The sequence below is a fragment of the Amblyomma maculatum genome, chromosome 1 (assembly GCF_055883805.1).
Source record: "Amblyomma maculatum isolate TAMU_Amacu chromosome 1, ASM5588380v1, whole genome shotgun sequence".
Taxonomy (NCBI): domain Eukaryota; kingdom Metazoa; phylum Arthropoda; class Arachnida; order Ixodida; family Ixodidae; genus Amblyomma; species Amblyomma maculatum.
The window spans coordinates 186353005-186374660 of NC_139344.1; the positions used below are offsets into that span (position 1 = coordinate 186353005).

The 21656-nt window shown below is 43.2% G+C and overlaps 2 protein-coding genes across 3 annotated transcripts; one reads left to right on the forward strand and one right to left on the reverse strand.

Moving 5' to 3' along the window:
* On the forward strand, positions 1-11859 carry ppl (glycine cleavage system H protein, mitochondrial). Of its 2 annotated transcripts, none has more exons than XM_084589823.1 (5): positions 1-271; positions 976-1055; positions 4484-4547; positions 10320-10391; positions 11586-11859. In XM_084589823.1, exons 1-5 carry the CDS (start codon positions 139-141, stop codon positions 11678-11680), a joined length of 444 nt encoding a protein of 147 aa, XP_084445949.1. In that variant the 5' UTR covers positions 1-138; the 3' UTR covers positions 11681-11859. The 2 variants fall into 2 exon arrangements, with proteins under 2 accessions (XP_084445949.1, XP_084445948.1); XM_084589822.1 differs by having other exon boundaries at positions 6-271; positions 10260-10391.
* Positions 11735-13316, reverse strand: LOC146205130 (dynein light chain roadblock-type 2-like). The gene is made up of 3 exons (XM_084589824.1): positions 13181-13316; positions 12705-12780; positions 11735-12096 (listed from the first exon to the last, which is right to left on the reverse strand). Exons 1-3 carry the CDS (start codon positions 13184-13186, stop codon positions 11885-11887), a joined length of 294 nt encoding a protein of 97 aa, XP_084445950.1. The 5' UTR covers positions 13187-13316; the 3' UTR covers positions 11735-11884.
* Between the last annotated feature and the right edge of the window lie 8340 nt (positions 13317-21656).

A 21656-nucleotide genomic window follows, 5' to 3' on the forward strand; every position in this document is an offset into this window, starting at 1 on the left:
ACCCAGCGTCGTCTGATATTAGAATACGCGAGACGCTGCCTACGGCGCTTATCATTTGCAAGAAAAGTGAACCGTGTTTCTGCTCATCACGCAGACTGTGCGGTTGTTAGTGCAGAAGACACATTTCGGAATTTCGCTATGGCAGCTGTTCGGTGTATCATGAGGCGTGCAGTTCAGCATTCCTTTTACTTTAAACGTGATGTCTTCAAATCCTTGCAACGATGTGCCGGTTCGTCGCGGTGCTTCACCTTGAGCGCATCCTCAAGAGTCGGTACGTTTCTTACTAATATTCCTACGTTATTCGCTGATGCACCAACGCTTTCTTGCTGATAAACTGTTCCAAGGCCGCGTTTTTGTAAATAATCATCGCACGTGTTTTCTTGGGACGCAAGTCGCGGTGCTTTCCGTGGTTGTCTGTTTATCGTACGCTGTGGTAGCACCGCGGTAAATACGAACGTGTTTAATTGTTGGATGTTTCGCGCGCGTATACCAGATGTTTCTGCTCCTTTTGGCCGTAAACAAGCTAGTACGATGCAAGCGAGTGCTCCGTAAATCGTACGACGTGCCCTTGGAGGCGCAGTGGTGTGATACGACAAATCGGGTTTTATCAGCGCGCGGGCCTCTCAGAGGAACTGTTTATCTTTGCGGGTCAAGATACGCTGCATGTGCCTTGACCATGACTCTGCAAGTTTTCCTTCGGAAAAAAAAAAAAAAAAAGAAAGAAACTTAGAACGAAACAGACTTTTTTTCCCAACCAACTTGTATTTTGCGTGCAAATTATTTGCAATCTGAGAAGTAAGCGCTCAGTTATATTCTGCAGAATTAATCGTTTCATTGAGTATTTGCTGCCAAAACGTAGTTAGCGTGAATTTTGCAGAAACTAGGACAGTGTGTATCTTGTGAGGATATTTTTTTTATAGTATTTGTTAAAGCTAAAAGGAAAATTGTACGTTTTCATATCCACTATCTTTACAGAGCGAAGATTTTCAGAAAAGCATGAGTGGGTCATGGTGGATGGAGATGTTGGCACGGTTGGCATCTCGCAGCATGCACAGGTATTCGCTATTCAATCTATGGTTTATTGTGCACATTCAGATTCTGAGTTGTATGTAGAAGACAGATTCAAATGAACTAGAAAATATAAATAGTGGTTGCAGAGAGAGAGCGATAAAATGCTGGTCAGAAATGGTGTCAAGCAAAAAGACGCAGTCTGCCGAGTACTATTCATCATGTGTTTACAGGATGTGTTCAAAGAACAGGAATTTAACAGAGAGTACCTTATCTGCAGTTCATTGATGACAGTGCCTTGCTAAGTAACACAGGGGATGAATTGCAAAGCATGATAGGCAAAGCAGAATGATGGGTCTAAACATTAATATGCAAAGAACTAAAGGAAAGCTATTAAGTCCTGGAAAGGAGCAATACTTTATGGTAGACAGCGAAGCATTGTGAGGGGTAAGGGAGTACATCTACCTGGAGGAGGCAGTAACTGCCAGTCTAACCACGAGAGTGAAATATCCAGGATAATAAGGATTGATTGGAGTCCATTTGTCTGGTACTTTGAGATCGTGAATGGCAGTTTACAATTCAAGAGAAGTATAGGAGGTATTCATATGACGTCAAAGCTGACGTCGGTGCTCAGCCGATGCCATATGAGCCGCAAATATGATTCAACATATTTGCGTCCTGTTCTGACTGGTGCGGTTGGCGGCTCAGCTGCTCTTGTCTGTCTGTTTTCTCTGTCACTCTACTTTATGTGAGCACTGATGTAATAAAAACTAAATTGGAATCATGAATGAGAGTTCAAACTATCTGGAAAGTCTGTGCGATGTGGACAAAGACCGGTGCACCAAAAAATGAAACCGTGTGGCACCGACCCACGTTTGCAGTTTATGCGTGCATCTGCACGGTAAGGTAGACTTGTGGCCGATCGCACATAATATGTGCGACACTCATGAGCTCCTCCATCCAGGCTGGCTTCGTCACAAGGAAACAACTTAAAGCTGGTAGATTACTCGAAGGACATAGCTCATTACAAGCAGCTGGTTTAAAGATTCGTGGCTGAAGCAGACGATCCTGTGCGTTGTGCCGTAGAATGTTTCACCCAGCTATACTGCTGAATCCTTGCAGCTGAAATTTCACATAGAAATGGCATTTTGATTTTTTATACCAAGCTTGTTGCGGTACTTGCCTGATTTGATCAGAAGAAGTCGCATATTTGCATCGTCTGTGGCGGCAACGAAGCAAAAGAAGCTACTGTTACAGCGATGACATCGGTGTCACCACCTCGTTGCGTTGCGGACTCAAAATTATTTTTTGCGATGCATAAACAAAACTTCAAATATAGTGAAGTTTTGGCCAAACTAATTTTCCTTATTATTGATAAATGAGTTTATAAAGCTCTTCAAACCTTCTGCAAAACAACTCTGCCCGTCTATGTTTCTTCGCCGAATCTGTATGTTCTTGTTCCTGTAAACAGCATGAGATGGCACCATAGGTGCCATCATTGAGATAGTGCTTTGCAGCTAACACAGACGATGAGAGCATCCGACGTCTTCTGATCCAATGAGGCAAGTACTCCAAACATATTTGGTATAATAAAGTTTTAACACCAGATGCTGTTTCTGCGCAAAGTTCGCGCTGCAAGGGATTCAGTGGTTTAGCCAAGAGAATCACAGCACGCGTTATTTATGGATCAGGTAAAGCCACTTCTAATTAACTATATTGTAGACGCAAGTTAATTACCCTCAGTGTTTGTCAAGCCCTTCCTTCAACGCTTCAATTGCCGCAAAACACGACGGGAAGGTGTTGGCGGCCCACTGCATGTGCATGGCTGGAAACGGTCAAGCATATGTTGCCACGTTGCCTCGGTGATCTTTTACTTGGAATACGGCGTGCAAGTGCGTGAAGAAGAGTCGTGCACGGATCGCGGCAACAACTGACTGCCAGGGCACATTCGAAAGGTTTCAGCCCAGCCCATTGTTTACATAGATTTCCCATCTTCCATGATATCTGCATGGTTGATCTGCACCACCTATACGTGATGTCGCATGTTGGAGAGTTGTTTTGTTCGGCTGTAGTCGTTTGTGTGCACTTTTCGAACCTTAAAAAGGCAGAGGTCCTTCGCGCAGCTCTTCAGCTTCTGTTGCTTGCTCTGTGTACGACTATTACAGTCTACGACAGCGTAATAACCCATTAGCTATGGATGCTACTACTTATGGAATCATATGATAGCACTTGACACATACTACGTTCACCCTGTTCTTTTGGTGGACACAAAAATGTCCGACTGCGCCACAATTACCCATAATGCACTGCGCGTCAGTGAGTGCCCCCTATATAAGTGCCACTTCTTACCAGCACTCACCTATGGAGCATAAAGTTGAAGGCTGAGCCCCCTGAGCCCCCTGAGCCCCCCCACTCTACCCTTGTTCAGTGCTTTTTCATATATTTGAAGGTTATAAACTTGGTATCGTGGTGCCTCTCAGCATTCTCAACAAGGGTAATTGTTGCAACCTGGGTCCATATTCTGAGTTTGCGTTGTTATTTAAAGTATTGCAATCTCCCCAGCCTCGAGTTGTCTCATTGGCAAAAAAATCGAAACCGGAAGTGGTAGTGAAATCTGGTTTTGCGTTTCCACCAATTAGATGAAGCAGGTTGGGGAGATAGCGACACTTTCAATAATGACGCAAACTCGGAATACGAACCCTCTGCCGTCAGTAAAAAATGAATTGCGGCTGTAATGCTGCAGGATGTTTTAACACTTTTCATCGCTAATCTGTACAAGAATGCGTTGGAAGTGAAATTACTGCACCTCGCATAAAAAAAAGTATACAAGCTGAAAAAAGTGTACCCGGGCATAAGCTGGGTATCTGTGGCATGACTTCTTCCTCTTTTGTTTTCTTTCCTCCTTGTTTTACTCTAAAATATAAAGCACTGTAGGTTTTTGTCCTTGTATATGGTTGCTTTTTAATTATTTCTGTGCTGCTGTAGGCACAAGGTGTCTGGCTTACCTGAAGCAGCTGCTTTACACTTGTGCAGCTGCTTGACTCTGTTCTGCTCGAGTGCTGCTCTTTAGGGCAGTCAGAATATAATGGTAAACTTGAACTTATCACCTGGCATATTAAAGCAAAATGTAAAGGTTTATAACTCTGCTTGCAGCAGTACTACCTGGTGCTACTACCTCCATCTTGAAGTGTGACTGTGGTGTTCATTACAAGGCATCTAGCTACTTGTAGAAGCCTGCCTTAGTTCCTTGCCAAGGTTCAAATTAGAACCATATGCTGCTTCTGCTTTGTTGCAGGAAGCTTGTGTGTACCTGGCTATGCATTGGCAAGCTTCGGCATAAGACATCATTGTGTGGCCATGTGATATGGTCTGAATGTACAGTCTCATTATTGCATGAGCGCTGATGGTTGGTTAACCTTACACAACATGAGAGGAAGAAAAACTGCTTTACTCAAATTTGTCCTTGCTTTTACAGGAAGCACTCAGGGATGTTGTCTACGTTCAGCCCCCAGATGTCGGCACTGAACTTGCACAGCATGGTTTGTTTCACTTAATGTGCTGTATTTATCCTGTGTCCTGTTTTGTATGCAGTTAACAAAAGTGTTTACTTGAAACGCTTTTAAAAAGTGATGCAGAAGCGAGTTTGTGATGCTTTTACTTTAGCACCTTTTGTTTCAGTAACCTGGAGGCCTTGCTTTGTGAACCATGAAAGCTCGTAAAGAATGCTGCTGGGCCATTACTTACAGATACAGAGTGTTTTAGCAAACAGTTAAAAGAATTCCTAAGAATAGGGAGTTTGAAGTAAACAAAATTTAAGAGATAAGCTCTTGGCTGTGGTGGACGTAATTTACTTTAAAAACCCGTGTAATTGCATAGCTAATTACCCGAATCACACTAATCAGCTTTATAATTAACAGAGCTGTGTGGTTAGTGTCAGTGGAGGGTTCAAAACTGCGGGAAGGACAGTGCCATATTCAATATTGAAATAATGAAATGCCCATTTTCTAAAGCCCTGCAGTGCAAGAAAATCCAGCACTTTGCCCACACAAAAGTGAAACTAAGTGCATTGGACGTGCAGGAGGCTTGCCACTGGTGCAAGAAAAAGTAGTCATGTGGTTGTTATTTTTTTATTACTTTTCACATTGATGGAGAAATATTGCATGACATCACGTGGTAGAGCAAGTAGTTTCAATTCGGCACCATATTCACTACACATCATCAGCGGACTTGCTGTTTCTACTGAGCTTTTTGCACGTCTAATGTATTCAGTTTCGCTTTTGTTCATAAAAAACATCAGACTTCCCTGTGTTGCAGAGCTTTGGAAAATTAAGTCTTTGTTTCAAAAATTATATCAGTTTTTGTCTTATGCATGGCTTCAAACTCCCTATTGGTGCTCGCCACCCAACAGCATAGGTCGGTGGACTCGCTCAAGAGTCGACTCACTCAGGCTCACAGTCAGATCATGATCTGAGTTGTGAGTCCGGACTCACACTCAGATCGTGATTTGAGTCCGGACTCACGCTCAGACTGTGATCTGAGCCGTGAGTTCGGACTCACGCTCAGATTATGATTTGAGTCGTGAATCCGGACTCACACTCAAATTATGGTCTGAGTTTGAGTGAGTCCGGACTCACATTCAGATCAGTAGTACTTGCGTGCAGACTAGTTGATTAGACGACTTTGAAGGCCTCTGGCGCTGCATAGTTACACACAAATACAACACACACACACAAACACACACACAAACACACACAAGAGAATAAGGCAAGACGTTCACACCAATGATGCGTTCGCTACCAATTGGCTGTTATTTGTGATACGAAGAAGAAGAAAGCATCACAAAAACACGCAAGGTTACAATAAGAAGAAAACAAGATTCAGAAAAAATGCGGAATAATTATGAAGGAAAAAATAAAACGAAAATAATGGTAAATTGCGTCTATCTGCTTATATTGTTCGAACGAAGCAGTATCACTTCCTTCCTGTTGAGCGCCACAGATGGAACACTCACGCATTCCCCTTCTTCACCCGAAATCATCTTAAATGCTTTGATGATCTGTCTTTTCAAGGTGTCTTTTGCTCCAGCCAGCACCTTAGTTTCGGTGAACCTTGCTACACAATGGTTATCCCTCAAGTCCTGTTGAGCGTCTTCCATGCGACGAGAGCAATGGGTCGCCAGGTTTCCTGGAGCCGACAATTCAGCACACGAATTTCTGTGTTCCCTTAGCCTTTCATTGAGGCATCGGCCTGTCTGCCTCACATAGGCCTTTCACATGTCTGGGAATCTTGTACACAACACCTTTGCGGCAGTTGACAAAGCGTTCCCTGTGCAGCATGCCGTATCCTTCCTTGGTCTCACTCGTTCCGTTCACCTTTCTGAACATACTCTTTAACTTGTTCGGTGCAGACAGCACGACCCTAATTTCAAATTGGCTCACGATCTTCTTAAGACAATGTGAGATGCCATGTGCATAGGGCAGGACAACAACCTGTCTCCTCTTTTCACTCTCTTTACGGTCTCTTGTTCGAGGTTGCATATTCTTCAGAAAGCTTTCAGCCGTAGATATTAACATGCTTCTCGAATATCTACTTTTCAATCTCTCAGTCTGTAGGTTGACACCCTTGCCCATCAAGTGCGTACATGATTTGATTAATGCCTGCCATAAACACGAGATAGCTAGCCCCCTCTTGATCAACTTCATTTGACCGGAGTCTTAAGGAAGAAGATCTTTTGCCCCTCGTGTCCTATAAAACCAACACGCATGGTCTTCGTGAAGCACAAGTCTGATGTCCAAGTACTGAATCTGTACATTATCTGGAAGCTCAAATGTGAACTCAAGCCAGGGATGTGATGTGCATTCGGGAAGTGTGTAACTATGCAGCGCCAGAGGTCTTCAGTCATATTTAGATCATGATCTGAGTCGTGAGTACTCGCATTCAGAACGATCTGAGTCGTGCTGAGTCCGACCTAGGAAGTTTTTATGAAATCAAATGAATTCTTGCTCAGAGGTTGAAGAATCATATGATCTGAAGTGATCAAGTGAGTAATGGGTACAAGTCGCTAATTAGATTCTAGCGGACTCGAATTGCCTGTGTAATTCGAATAATGAATAAGCTTCTTGGTGAGCTGATCATGTAGAGCAATTTTGATGTTTTTTGTTACGCAATTATTCTGACTATGTCGATTAATGCAGGTTAATCGAACATTTGTTCTCGTTGGCGTGTTGTATTGCGGTGGCTATATAGTTCTTCCTTTGCTGTTTATTTATTTCCGAATATCTCGCATATGATTTCACGGGTTAGCTGTTCATTGGTGCACAGCGATGCGAACAAGCCAGGCTAGCCATGCATAGCTAATAATATCGGGTTAATGAAGTTCGAAGAGACCATTGTGTAACCACATTTTCTAACATTATTATTGCGAAAGAAGTCATCTGCTCACCACCACAGACCAAGAATCTTGTCCGATATTTCTTTTTGTGTGCCATTGCTCTAATTGAGTAGGCTGTTTGAGGAGGTCACAAATATGCGACTATGTACGTGGGTAATTTAAACATATTCCGGTATAGCTAAAATTTTGCTTCGGTCGATTTGGTCCAAAACCTGTCCAACATATTTCACCTACGGTGGCTACGATAATGACCTCCAGGGCCGCCTTAAATTTTGCCCACCCACCACCGAAATTTGACCTTGACTATTTGGACAAAAAACTGTCCAATTTAATATGACTATGGCGAACAAGATGGTGACCTCCAAATTTGACCGTGCCCACCCTCAAATTTGTTCCACTCACCCCAGTAGATTGACTGCGGACGATTTCGGACGAAAATGAACGTTCAACATAATTCGATTACGGCGAACAGGATTGTGACATCCAAATTTTGGTTTGGGTCACACACGGTTTACCAACCCTCGAAATTTGATTTTGGCCAATTTGCATCAAAAGCGATCAGTTCCTAATTGCATTGACAATCCTCGACATATGGATACCTATAAAGTTGGGCATGACTTTTTCTAGAATTTGGCCCAGGTCACCTTCGAAGTTTCACCTTTACAATTGGTATACAACCGTTATTGACTGTGCCCGACAGAACGGTAACCACCAAATCGGTCATAGCCATTTCTAAAATTTGGCCCATGCTACAGCTAAAAAGACCTTGCTTTCATACTATAATCAGCTTAAAAGAGATAATCCCTGCCATAATTTTTACTTTTCCTGTAACCTTTCAACTCGTTCATTACTGAAAAAAAAGAGACTAGTCATGTAATGTTACACTTTTTTATATTTATTTCTCGCGTTTTTCTCTATACTGCCTTCCGCCTACCTATACAAGCTTTAGGACCGTCACTCTTTGCTTGTCGAGAGTGGAAATGGAAATGGAGAGTGAGTCCATGATTTGTGAGTCCCGATGGGTCGAAATGAGTGAGCTCAAATGGGTCGTGAGTTGAAATGAGAGAGTCCAGATGAGTCTGAGTTCAGATGAGTTGTGAGTCGAAGTGAGTGAGCACAGATGAGTCGCGAGTCAGAAATGAGTGAGTCGAGATGAGTGAGTTCAAATGAGTCATGAGTTGAAATAAGTGAGTGAGCCCAGATTAGTTAGGAGTCTGAGTGAGTCGTCATCATGCGTGATTTGAGTTCATGAGTCTGAGTGAGCCCGAGTGAGTCGCCAGCTTGTTTGAGTTCATGAGTGTGAGTGAGTCCGAGCCTTGCGAGTGAGAGTGAGCCCGCAGATGGACCAAATTTCTCTGAGTGAACCTGAGTGAGCACACGTGATTTTGCCGACCTATGCCCAACAGTGCTAATTAAACAGTCAATAAGCTTGTTATTAACCATTAAATATAATAGCTCTTATAGTAAATTAAGTCTACCGCAGCCAAGCATTTGTTGCTGGAAATATTTATTTTGAACTCCCTATATTTAGGAATATATATGGCTGCCATGTGATGAGGACTTCAAGTGAGGGCCACATCCTCATGAAACCCAAACAAGCACCTGCCATGATGACTCAGCGATTGTGGTGTCTGGCTGTAGAGTCCAAAATTGCACGTGCCAGCATGACTGCATTTTTGTTAAAGTGAAGTCCAGATTGAGATTGCCTGTCTGGCTATTTAAGAGCAAGTTCAAAAATTTATTTTTGCAGCTCTTCTCCGTTTCCTTCTTAGCTTAAGATATTATTTGACACAAAGTAATAGTATTTAAGTATTGGTTTCACCGCGCTAACACATTGAACGACAGAAAAGACAAACACCACGGAGCGCGAACTAACAACTGGTTTTAATGGATGAAACGGAAGTCATTTTATACACAAAACGTGATCGTCATCAAACAAACATACGTGATGACGATCACGTTTTGTGTACAGAATGACTTCCGTTTCATCCATTAAAACCAGTTGTTAGTTCGCGCTCCGTGGTGTTTGTCTTTTCTGTCGTTCAATGTGTTAGCGCGGTGAAACCAATATGAATAACCAACTAGGCCCAATTCTCGCCATTTTAGCAGTATTTAAGTAGTTGATGGTTTCATTCAGCCATCTATGGGCCATTTAGATGACTAGGACAAGAAGGTTGATTGTAGCCATTTTAGGTCATTTACAACTGTGGAAAAAAAAAATGCAATACAATTAGGACTAACTTTGTGTGTATGAGATAAACAAGACCTTTTCTGTGTAGAGTAATTACAAGAAGTATTTTGGATTATTTTGCATTTTTACTTAAAGTATTCCTACACAGTACTGCACTGTTCACCATTATTCCTTAAGTGAAAGGCACATAAACAGGCTGCTGATGCCCCTGTCAGATTGAATAAATAGCTATTGTGTGTGAAGCTGTTTGAATTCCATTTCTTACACATTTTTTTTATGTGCTCCCTGCCTGATTTGAGCAGTGTTGCCATTTGTTACTGAGTTATGGCATGTTTGAATGTTGCATTTTGTGGAAGTTTAAAAACATTGGTGGCCCATTTATAGTGTAAAATTAGGATATTTCTTGAAAAAAAAAAAAATATGCTTGTGGAGTTGGTGCTAGATTACATGGTAAAAGAGTCTATATAAAATTTCACATTATACACAGTGCCCTCAAGCATAATTGAAGTGTTTAAATGCATGTTTCACTGAAGTGTCAATGCATGGTACTTTGGTTTGCAGTTAGCCTTTGAGCTTGTTTAGTAGTCACTGTGTTTTGTGTTCTAGTGCTATGCTTGTCAACATTTGATGTGGAAAGTGTACCAACTGTACCCATCTCATTTTTTACAGATGAATGTGGTGCCATTGAGAGTGTAAAGGCTGCCAGTGAGATATATACTCCTGTTTCAGGAAAGATCACAGAGGTCAACAAAGCACTTGAAGACAAACCGTCATTAGTAAACAGTTCTTGTTATGATGAAGGTGGGCAGCCTGCTACACATTCATTCACATTCATTACACTGCACAAGACTTGGAAGTGTTGCCTGTAGAAAAGCTGCTGGATAACTGCTTTTAAAATCTAACATATTGTCTGAAACTGGGCATACTGTGAGAAATGTGTAAAGCAAAGAGAGAATTGACCATGTTTTCCTGCGCCATTGTTGAACACTGGCTTCTTTCGTCTGGAAAAAGAAAAGCTTGTCCAATTTTTGTCAGACTAGAAAGCATGGATTGCTCTGCAATGCAAAGCTAGTGCACATTCCTACTTTGCTTGTTAAAGCTGTGCCTGCACTTGTCAAGGCTAGCAAAATGCAAGGCTGATAAGGGCCACCTGGATGTAAGCTTAGAGAAAAAAAATGAGTGGGCAGTTTAGCTAGGGGCTAATCACTGCTATGCACTAGCATGGTTGGCCATGATTTTACCAGGTTTATCTTGACTTCCCATGGTTGCTTGATTTGAACTGGCTTACCTTGGTTGACATATATAATGTATGCTGCCCAAGTTGGCAGGAGCGACACAGAAAGCTCTGCTTTAACGAAGCTGTATGGAATTTCCTGCATGGTCCAGGGTTGGGGTGTTTGACTCAGTATTTGAAGGTTTCCAGTGGGTTTGATTCCCATCTCAAATGTGCTGCCAAAAATGGCAGCTCCTGCTAATTTGGCCACTACTTATGGTCTCGTGGCAACCCACAGTACAATCAGTGGCCTGCCAACTACCATCTGCTGGGGTCGTGCTCATGAGCAGGTCAAAACACAACTTTTTAGCGGAGTAGTAGCCCTAGTGCTAACACACCAAAAAGGAAGCCACATGTAGCCAATGACATTGTGCGGAAGTGTTTAATGTGAAAGCCCCCTTTTGGCCATCTGTAGTATCCTGGTGGCTGCGGAAGAATGTGCGAACATCAATTCTAATTATCCTAGGCCTAACAAAGCAGCATGGGATTTGTCGGACTCTTAAGACAAAGAAAGGTGTTGCGCGAAATGCTTCCATGGTTTATTTTGAAAGCAAGAAGCAGGCCTTATCATGGCAACGAATCTAACATTGCAGCTAAAATTATGTTACGAGTGTATCAGACGTTCACTGCCAGACATGGCATTGGCCATTTTGTTGTATTGTGGTTCTGCATGGCATAACCTTTACTCAAGCAGCTAATTCAGCTATTTCAAATTTTTACAGGGTGGATATTTAAGCTCAAGGTCAAGAACCTGGACGAACTGAAGTCTCTCATGGATGAAAAGGCTTATGAAGAATTCCTCAAATCGAGTGCATAGGATGCAAACTACCTCTGTAAAGTGTTGGTACTGAATATATAAAAGAAAGACTGCTGACTACTTCAATATTTTTTATTGGACATAATTGGCATTGCAAGTTAGTATAACTCAAGGCCATTCAAGATGTACCCAAAGTATAAGAGGCTGTAATATTAAATAAAATGTAGCTGAACAGCTCATGAGTGTTCCATCCATCACCTTTAGTCATCCTGATGGATTCTGAACTACAACCAAGCAGTAATTCTTATCTGGTGCTATCATAACTTCATGCTTTTTAGTACGCATTCTGAGGAACGTCAAGTCATTTCCAGGTTCCAGGTCTCGTAGAGTGCTTCGTGCTTGTTCACATAGTCTTGTGACAAGACTAGAGTATTGCAGAGTAGTCGTGTGGTCAAACGATGTTTTGATTGGTGCTCCTACAATAAAAGAATTTGGAGATGAATGCTTCTCACAGGTGAAACAGGGTTAAGCATGATGTGTTTCAGTGGAAAAGTTGCCAGGGAACGCTTTTTCTAGACTTATTACTGTGGGCTAGAAAACATATGAACTGCCCTTTTTCTCCAGAAATGAGCAAATAGCTGGACAAACCTGACCGCGGCCAATTTCCTTTACATATAATTAGGCAAATAAGGTGCTCGCCAGCTTGGTGCCTCACAGGAGTACGCGATCTAACATTAAATACATGAGCACTTTCATCTGGCAGAAAGTGGCATGTTTTCGTTAAGGGTGATGTACTGTGGTAAAAACGACGCTAGGCGGTTTTATTTAACACTAGTTCTCTGAACGATGGTAATAAACGATGTGCATAAGAAATGTATCAGTTTTCACGAAGTACGCCCAGAAAATCTGCTAAATACAACTTGCGCCATGAGGGCTCGTAAAATTAAACACCTGTATATTGTTCTGGGGGCTTCAGTAAGCTATTTTTATTATGAAAACGTCGAGAATGCATCCGAAACTGCTCTTTTCGTGCAGCAGAAAGGGATCGTAGAAAGGGACACACACGCAACCATGCAGCACCAACCTTCAGCCGTCGTGACGACCACACCCACAACTCCTTCTTGGTCCTTCAATTTCTTGAAGATCTCTTCTACTTCGGACTGCAGCAAAGCGAAGAAGAGCGAAGTGTGGGGCTAATTCCGCGTCAGAAGCTGGCACAGCGCATCACAGTCCGTCCAAACACGTCACAGTATTCACCCATCAGTAGAGCAAACACGGGCACATTGCATACATGACTATACATACTGAGAGTATACCTACTATTTCATATCATACTCACACAAGTGGGACAGCACCCACAAGTGGCTGAGTCAGTCGATATTAAGATTTTCTGACAGGGACGTTGCTAACATACAACCATCCTCGATAAATGCCGTATATGAAATGTCAATGTTTGAACCGTTTAAGCAGTAATTGGCACGACGACGTTCATCGAATAAAAATAGACATGGGTAAAACAATGCAGTTACTGGAAAAAGAGAGAAACAAACCAACACTAACCGTCATGACGCTCTCAAATCCAACGTTTTCAACTCTACGTATGGGCCCCGTCCGGGCGACACAAACTTCACAACATCCTGCACCGGGGGCGGTCTCTCACTGCTGTCACGTGCCTTTACGTCACATGACGTCACCGTTAGATTGCGCGTGTCGGTCGTCGCCTCGAGGGAGAGCGCGCTTCTCTTCTCTTACGGCCTCTCCAATGCACGGCCGGTCTCGAGGGAGAGCGCGTTTCTCTCTTCTCTTACGGCCTCTCCAATGGGGTCTGTTTCCACCGCCCGCCGCGCCTCGGTGGGGTCGCCACCGCCCCACTGCTGCTCCTCCGCTACAGCCGTTCACGCGCAAGGGAAACGCGCGCTCGCTCTTCGCTCCGCCCGCATCGGTTGCAACCGGCAGGTTCTGATATTTCACCCCTTATGGCTTACAAGGAAGAAGCCGTAATCAGCGTCTGATTTATCATGTATGAGCAATAAAATAGTCAATAATGCGCGTGTGCGCGCGCCTTCGTCAGTGCTGTCGCGCACGGTCGAATGAAGTTTCGGGTGCACTTACATCAACACTTTTTGCCCCCAAATTTTTCACAAAACTATATGTACCATTTTATGCAGTGTGCCATTGAAAGCTGTAAGCAGGTATAGCGCGACCTGTCGCTAGTCTGCATGGAAAACTGTTCGGTGGATATTCAAAGTATTCTGTCAACCGCTGCCGTTTTCGTTTAGAGCAAAACAGGCACTGACGAAAATTCATAGCACGTCTCAGATTCAGAGTAAGGAACAAAAAATTACGCATACAGTTAAAATTTCAGTTCTCTAGTGGAGTGAGCTGTTCTAGCTTCGCTTAAAATAAATCAGTAGGTTTAAAGACAGCAGATGTATACGTAGTCTCGCGACTGACGCACATGTAGACAGTCGTAGTCAGTTTAATACCAGTAATAAAAAAAAAACATTTAATCAAGGAAATATGGGCATAAACAGATATGCATAACTGAAAAGAGCAGCAAGCAATAAAAAATATCCTTCAAAGTTAATACATTGCAAGCTCATTCATCAAAACGGTGCATGCGGCTAGAAAATTAGACTTAAAATCTTTTTGTACGGTTTGTGCACATAAGGAGCTGGCCTTTCATTCCTGTCTGTCACCTTCTTAGCATAATTGACAAGAAGTCTGAGAAATTTCTCACATATTAAAGAAGCGGATTTTGGCTATTGTCAATGCCCTCCGGGCAACTCATGCAGCAAAGGTGAGTTCTCAAGTGCTGGCTGGATTAAGATTTGAAGGACTTCAAGGACATTTGTGTGTGGTAGGTGCACGACAGCTTTTTCAAAAAAAGACACAACCTTGTCCATGAGGGTTACAAACTCTGGTTTTGGATAATGCAGTCCGCTAGAATCTTGTCCTCGCAGAATAGTGTACATGGGGCTGCTTCTTTCGTTGGTTTCAAGAAGGATAGCACAAGCGTCACACCCGAAGTCACTGAATAACTTCACAATGTATCCAGCGACGTAAGCTAAACCAGAATACGTGACAGTGGGTAATGGGATGACAGGAGATACCATCACTTCTTTCAGTTCCTCGGTTACTGATTGCGGTAGAGCTGAAATGATTTCGTCGGTGTCGACACTAGGTGCCTAGGCGCGCAATACAGCGCGACATACAACTCCTATAGTCACCTCTGAATAAATAGCACAGAAAAAAGCTTTTATATCCATTATTGAGGAGTGTCCCTTGAGTAACAGTGGCGAATGTGTAATAAGCAATGCATTCTACCAAAATAATGGGGCAGCTATTGCTCTCTAAGGCAGGCATTACTGCACAGATAGTTACAAGGAACTATTAGTTCAAAAACATACTAGAAAAAGAAAGAAAATATTGCTAGGAATTAGTGCTTGAAATCGATTTCCCGTTTTTTTTTCATGAAATAATCATGATGTTATGTACACATTTCATTAAACCAACGTTTATTTGCAAAATTAAAATAATGTTTATAATACAACATAAAACATTTGCTGGTCTGTAAATTATAGCAAAATTGAAAACAAAAATTATAATCGTTTACTCTGACGTTATACTACTAACACTTTATGTCATGTAAGCATTGTGCAACTTACATTACATTTTTATAAAATTATTTTCATCTTCGGTGTTACCTCGATGGTTTCTCATCTAGCGCTGAAAGACGGTTTTGCCATTGTTGCTGTTATGTTTGCCTTGAAGAAGCTTCGATGTGATCACTGATCATTCACTTTTTTATTCATCTTCTTGTACAGGCTTGGGCAAAAATTCAGATTAAAATGAACAAAAGTAGATACAATGCCGCAATACATGTCATATGCTTGTTGAGGGTTTGCTGAGCGACAGTGTTTTTTAATATAAAGACTCCATTCACGTGTGTAGCACGCTGACAGGATGCCGCTGCAGCATCTACATTCTGTAATCTTTCATTTAGGGGCTGCACTCAGCATGAAACCCGCGGGCGACAGCGCGAAACCAGGCAAAAGCCACCCGCCGCCACTGAAGCAGATGCGGAGCGGACAGTGAGCAGGTCGCGCCCCTTGCGGCGGCGGAGAGCGTGACTCAAGGAGAAAAATTCCCATTGTTCACACGGCGATTGAGAAGGCCGTAAGAAAGAGCGCGCGCTCTCTCCCTCGAGACCGGCCGTGTCCAATGGGGTCTGTTTCCACCGCCCGCCGCGCCTCGGTGGGGTCGCCACCAGCCCCACTGCTGCCCCTCCGCTACAGCCGTTCACGCGCAAGGGAAACGCGCGCTCGCTTTAGCTCCGTCCGCGTCAGTTGCAACTGGCAGCTCATGGCATTTCGCCTCTTATGATTTATACAAAGGCCATAATCAGCATCGAACATTTATCGCGTACGAGGAATAATATACAGTCAACAATCCGCTCACGCGCGCTCGCGCGCGCCTTCGTCAGTGCGGCCGTGCACGGTCGAATGAAGCTTCGGGTACACTTCAACATTTTTCCTCCTAAGTTTTGTACAAAAATAAATTTACCAGGCTATGCAATGTGCCTATGAATGTTGTAAGCAGGTGTAGCGCGACTTAACGGTAGTGCATGGTGAACTGTTGGGTGGAAATTCTGTCAACCGCTACCGTTTTCGTTTAGATCAAAAGAGGCACCGGCGAAAATTCATGACGCGTCTCAGATTCAGAGTAAAGAACAAAAATTTACTCATATAGTTAAAATTTCACTTTTCTAGTGGAGTGGGCTATTCTAGCTTTGTTCGACAAATGTTGAAAGACAGATGTATATGTAGTCTCACGACTACTTTTAATTAAGTAAATGGGCATAAACAGTTAAGCAGATTCGAGAACATTTGTGTGTAGTAGGTGTACGGCAGCTTTTTTGTTAAAAAAAAAAGCTTGTCCAATAGGGCAACAAGCTCTGGTTTCAAATAATGCAGTCCACTACAGAGGTGGGCATTTGACCTCAAAAAGTGCAACCTCAACTCAACCCCAATAAAAATTTCCTGACCTCACTCAACCTCAACCTCACGTTTTGAGGTTGAGGTTTGACCAGGTGACCTCACCTCAATTTTTCTGATGCCACCACCGACCTCACTCAACCTCACCTCAAACTGAACTGTGAGTTTGAGGTCGGTCGCTCGACCTAAAAAAAAAAATAAAAATAAAAGTTTTTTTACTTGAGAACACTAACTATAAAACGTCATGGCACAAGTCCTGTGCGAAGACACGCCAGAATGACGACATAAATTTTAAACAACATTGAATATGATGAGGCTTACTTGTAAAGTAAAAAAATTTAAATGAACATTTGCCAGCGGGGCTACTGATTCATAGCAGGCTGACCTAATAACGGCAGTATAATTGGTCAGTTTTAACTCTTCAAATTTTATTTTTATTTGTTTTGATATGGTGACTTTTGACCTAATTCCCGCTGTAATGCTTATGTGTCCTTGGTGCTGCTGGATGCGAACTCCCGAAGGTCTGCAGTGAAACGTCGCACATATCTGTGACCGTCAAATAGTGTTTCCTCATGACAAGCAAGTCATAATTTCTTGGTGAAGACATTTTCCTGCGATTTGAAATCGAATCGGATGACAAAATCACAAACAATCTAATGTTTCTTCAGTGTAACGTCTCTGTTACAAAAAAAAAAAAAAAAGTAGATCGACCACTTGCGTATATATGGAAGTTGTAGTACCATAAAATTCTTTTATCAAACTGACTTCTGACGTAGGACTTATCACAAGAGGCTGCAGAACAAAATGTTGCCATAATGCAGAGACGCTTAGTTACGAAAAGGTAAAGCGTGCTTGACTTTTGACGTTGCGCTACTTTCGATAATCCTGACGAGTGGGTTGGGCTGTATAGAACAAACGCCGTGACAAATTATTGGAAAGATTACCCTCCCTTCTACTTATAATAACTAACGGTGAATTTGCAGCCCCAAAACATTCCTTTTATCATTGATGTAAGTTAAAGAAATAATACGTTGGATTAGGGATAATTCGCACATTACCTTGAGATGCCGAGAGAAGCTCAAAAGCTGGTTTCCTTGTCCACACAGTTTCTTGTCGCAGTGAATGCATTCCAAGTTTACAGTGCTTTTCGTTTCTTTTGCGTGGCTATTGTAACGGAAATGGCCTTCGATGTCTTCGTCAATTCGACAACTGCGCGCGCACACATCATCGTCGGTATATTTAGATTTTTTCGCTATATCTTCCATAACCACACCTGCCATAACCGCAACCATGTCATGCACCCTCGACGCCGAACGCAACAACGCGATAGACCTCGAAGAAGGGCAGACCTCAGCTGGAAAGGGCGGAAACTTCCGTCATAAATTACAGCAAGTCGCCGACCACGGCATGGCTGCGTGTCTTCGCTTGAAAAAGACGGCCACGGTAAATGGCGAAGAACACAGCATGTCGTTTAGATGCTGCCTTTTTTTTTCGATTTCGTGCGGCTCACCGACGCCGTTTGGGGGCGACTTCCAAGCAGACGTTCCAGGAACGATTGGTGTCGATGAGAACGTGGGGCTAAGACACCAGCTTCTAGTCGCGACGAGAGAACCACGCCCACTGGGAAAAGGAAGCGCGAACACTTAACCCATGCTACGGGAGTTGTTTCGTTTTTCTTCGACTGCACAATATTCGTCAAGAGAGGAAGACTAGCGGGTGGTGAGCAGGGTGGCAACGCGTCTACAGGGAGGAAGAGCAGAGTTTGAACACTGACTAGCGTTTCCCTCCTGCGAAACGATGAGATGCCTGCATGGTCGACAAGCGACAGAAGTCCGCGCAGCCGCCGCGGCGTTCCGAGAAGCGAGAAGGGCCTGTCTTTATATTCCTTTAGACCAACAGGAATACGCCAGTCGGAGGTATAGCGCACAACCAAAAGCTAAAGAAAAAAAAAAAAAAGAAAAAGAAAAGAATGTTGCGAGAGGAAGAATCTGAGAATTGTCTTTTATGATTTTTTGTTTTTTTTTCTTAGGAGGAGGGTGGCGGGGGGGAGGGGGAAGGGTGACGACTGGCCGTACCGCAGAAAAGCGGCCGGTTGTGAGTAAACGCGGGTGCACAAACGCGAGAGGGGGCACTGGTAAGTGACCACACAAAACGAAAACAAGAAGTGAGGAAAAATAGGGGTGGTGCAAGTCTACTGAAAAACTAAAGAGGAGACGCAGATCTTCACTCGCGCATTCACACGCTCGAGCACCGCGCACACAACTCGCTCTCTCGCCCACACTGCCACTGTCCTTGTAACTCTCGGCCCCGTTGACAGAAACGCACATAAAAATACCTAAAACTCACAAACTCCCAGAGGCGCGCGTATGTGCGGTGGCTTACTTTCCAAGAAATGCCGAGGGGTTCCCGGGTCCACGCTTTGTCCGCTAGTTGAGATCGGACACCGGCTTTGGAGCCGAAAGAGCAGAAGCCAGCTTACGAACAAAAGGCGCGCCCGCCACTGTGGCTGCAAGCTGTAAAACGGAGGGTAGCCCCTCGATAAACAAACATGTAAATGAAAAAGGCGAAAGCTCACGTAGGGTATGAGAATGACTGCAAGCAGTCGTCAGTCACCTGTCTGTTCTTCAATGATTCTTCGAGAAGGGCACATTAAATTTATATTTTTATGTAAGGGCTAATTTAATGTCCAGGCACTAATAATAATAATAATAATAATAATAATAATAATAATAATAATAATAATAATAATAATAATAATAATAATAATAATAATAATAATAATAATAATAATAATAATAATAATAATAATAAAAGAGTGGATTGCATTGATACAACTACAATCTACCGTCCTATTGCTTTCTTTCGTTTTAACTCGTACCATATACAATAGCAAAAGCAGATTTTATTTACTAAAATACAGTCTTCGTGGGGTGACTTCTTGTCAAGCCATTTATCTCTCATCTCTTCTGCATCCTTGTTCTTTCCATATGCTTCTCTGAAACCTCTTCTCTCGTGCCATCCTCCCCAAGCAATTCCTTGGTTGCTGGATCTTGCGCTTCCCTCTTTTCTACTATTCTAGCTTTTTTTTCCAGAGAAGTCGACATACCCACGTAGGTCTGGAAATCCTTCGAGTTTGCGCAAACTTTCTTCACTTCCCAAACTCGCTCGGAATGGTGGCGGGATTTTGTTCCATTTTCTTTCGAGTCTGCAGCCGTCGTCCAACCCCACTCGTTTGCCGCGCTGCGCTTTACGCCCCCCCCCTCCTTTTTTTCGTGTCGAACGAAAACGCACAGACGCAAACTGTTCGTTACGTGCGCGTTGGTAGCCAAAAGAGTGTACACGACAGGCTTTATGCAAGGTGTTTTTCCGGCTATTTTATCGCTGTGGGAAACAATAATTTCGACCTCACAAGCCGACCTCACTAAGTTACGACCTCACTCAACCTCAAACTCACGCATGAGGTTGAGGTCTCATTTGCTGACCTCACTCAAAAATATTTCAGGTGTTGCCGACCTCACCTCAACCTCACCTCACTCCGTGAGGTTGAGGTCAGTTTGAGGTTTAGGTTGACCTCATGAGGTTGCCCACCTCTGGTCCACTAGAATATTGTCCTCGTAGAAGAGTGTACGTACATAGGGCTGCATCTTTCACTAGTTTCAGGAAGAACAGTGCAAGCGTCACACCAGAAATTTATTACCTTAACAATCCATCGACGTAAGCTAAACCGGAATGTGTGACAGTGGGAAATGGGAAGCAGGAGATGCCATCACTTCCTTCAGTTCCTCCGTTACTGATTGCGGCACAGCAGGAATGATTTTTTTTTGCATCGACGCAAGGTGCCTTGATTTTGCACTGGGAGGAAACGTCCATCTTGACAATGTAGTCATGTGCCGCTAGCTGTTACGGCCCTCGCATCTAGCATGTCGTCCCTTCCTCACATTAGCCTTACTTTCTCGAAGAGAGCCTCAGTGGGTCGCTATATAGGGCTTGAAATGTGTCTTCAGTGAGAGTGTCCTTCTTTTACGCTTTAGAAGTTTCTTGCATACTTTCGATATAGCAGGTGAACTCATTTGTAAGTCACTGCAATCACCTTTATCATTTATTGGCCTCTTTTTACCACTTCCAGCACAAGTGGCGTCATGAATATGAAACCATTTTTTATTGTTTTCATAATAAGCTTAAAATCATGTAAAAATTTCAGCAAAACAACGTTTATTTGCAAAATTAAAATAATGTTTATAATGCAACACATTGGCTAATATATAAATTTTAATAACATTTATAACTCAACCCTACAACATTTACTTTGACTGTTGTACTAATACTTTATATCATGCAAGCATTTTGCAATTTACTTTACATTTTTATGAAATTATTTTCATCTTCGGTGCTACATGGATGGTTTCGCATCTAGCGCTTAAAGACGGTTTTACTGTTGCAGACGAGTTGCTATCATGTTAGCTTTGAAGAAGCTTCGATGTGATCACTGCTCATTCAGTTTTTTTCTTTATTCCTATTCTTGCACAGGCTTGCTAAAAATTCGTAGTAAATAGGACAAAAACGGCTACCATTCCGCAATATATGTCACACGCTTGTCGAACGTTTGCTGAACGGCAGTGTTTTTTATATAAAGACTCCGTTCACGTGTGTAGTACGCTGACGACATGCCGCTGCAGCATCTACCTTCTGTGTTCTTTCATTTCGGGGTAGCACTCACCACCGAATCAGCGAGCGACAGCGCGAAAACAGGCAAAAGCCACCCGCCGCCGCTGACGCAGACGCGGAGTGAACAGTGAGCATGTCGCGCTCCTTGCGGCGGCGGAGAGCAACTCAAGGAGAAACGTTCCCATTGTTCCTGCGGCGATTGAGAAGGCCGTAGGGACACACGAAAGAGCGCGCGCTCTCCTCTCCCTCGAGACCGGCCGTGCCCCAGCCGAGTGCGAGTGTCGTTTGCTTGTACGCTGCGCGCAGCAACGCATCGTAGGGCAAAGCTCAAGCTCGGATCTTTCTCCGCCGGATACTCCAATTAACGGTTACAA

Bases quoted from the DNA above. Each gene is read 5' to 3' on its own strand.
- ppl (XM_084589822.1), top strand. From the start codon at position 139: ATGGCAGCTGTTCGGTGTATCATGAGGCGTGCAGTTCAGCATTCCTTT. The intron at 4,548-10,259 runs GTTTGTTTCACT...CATTTTTTACAG, and splicing joins CACTGAACTTGCACAGCATG to ATGAATGTGGTGCCATTGAG. The intron at 10,392-11,585 runs GTGGGCAGCCTG...AAATTTTTACAG, and splicing joins CAGTTCTTGTTATGATGAAG to GGTGGATATTTAAGCTCAAG.
- LOC146205130 (XM_084589824.1), bottom strand. The intron at 12,097-12,704 runs GTTGGTGCTGCA...CTTTTATTGTAG, and splicing joins GGTCGTCACGACGGCTGAAG to GAGCACCAATCAAAACATCG.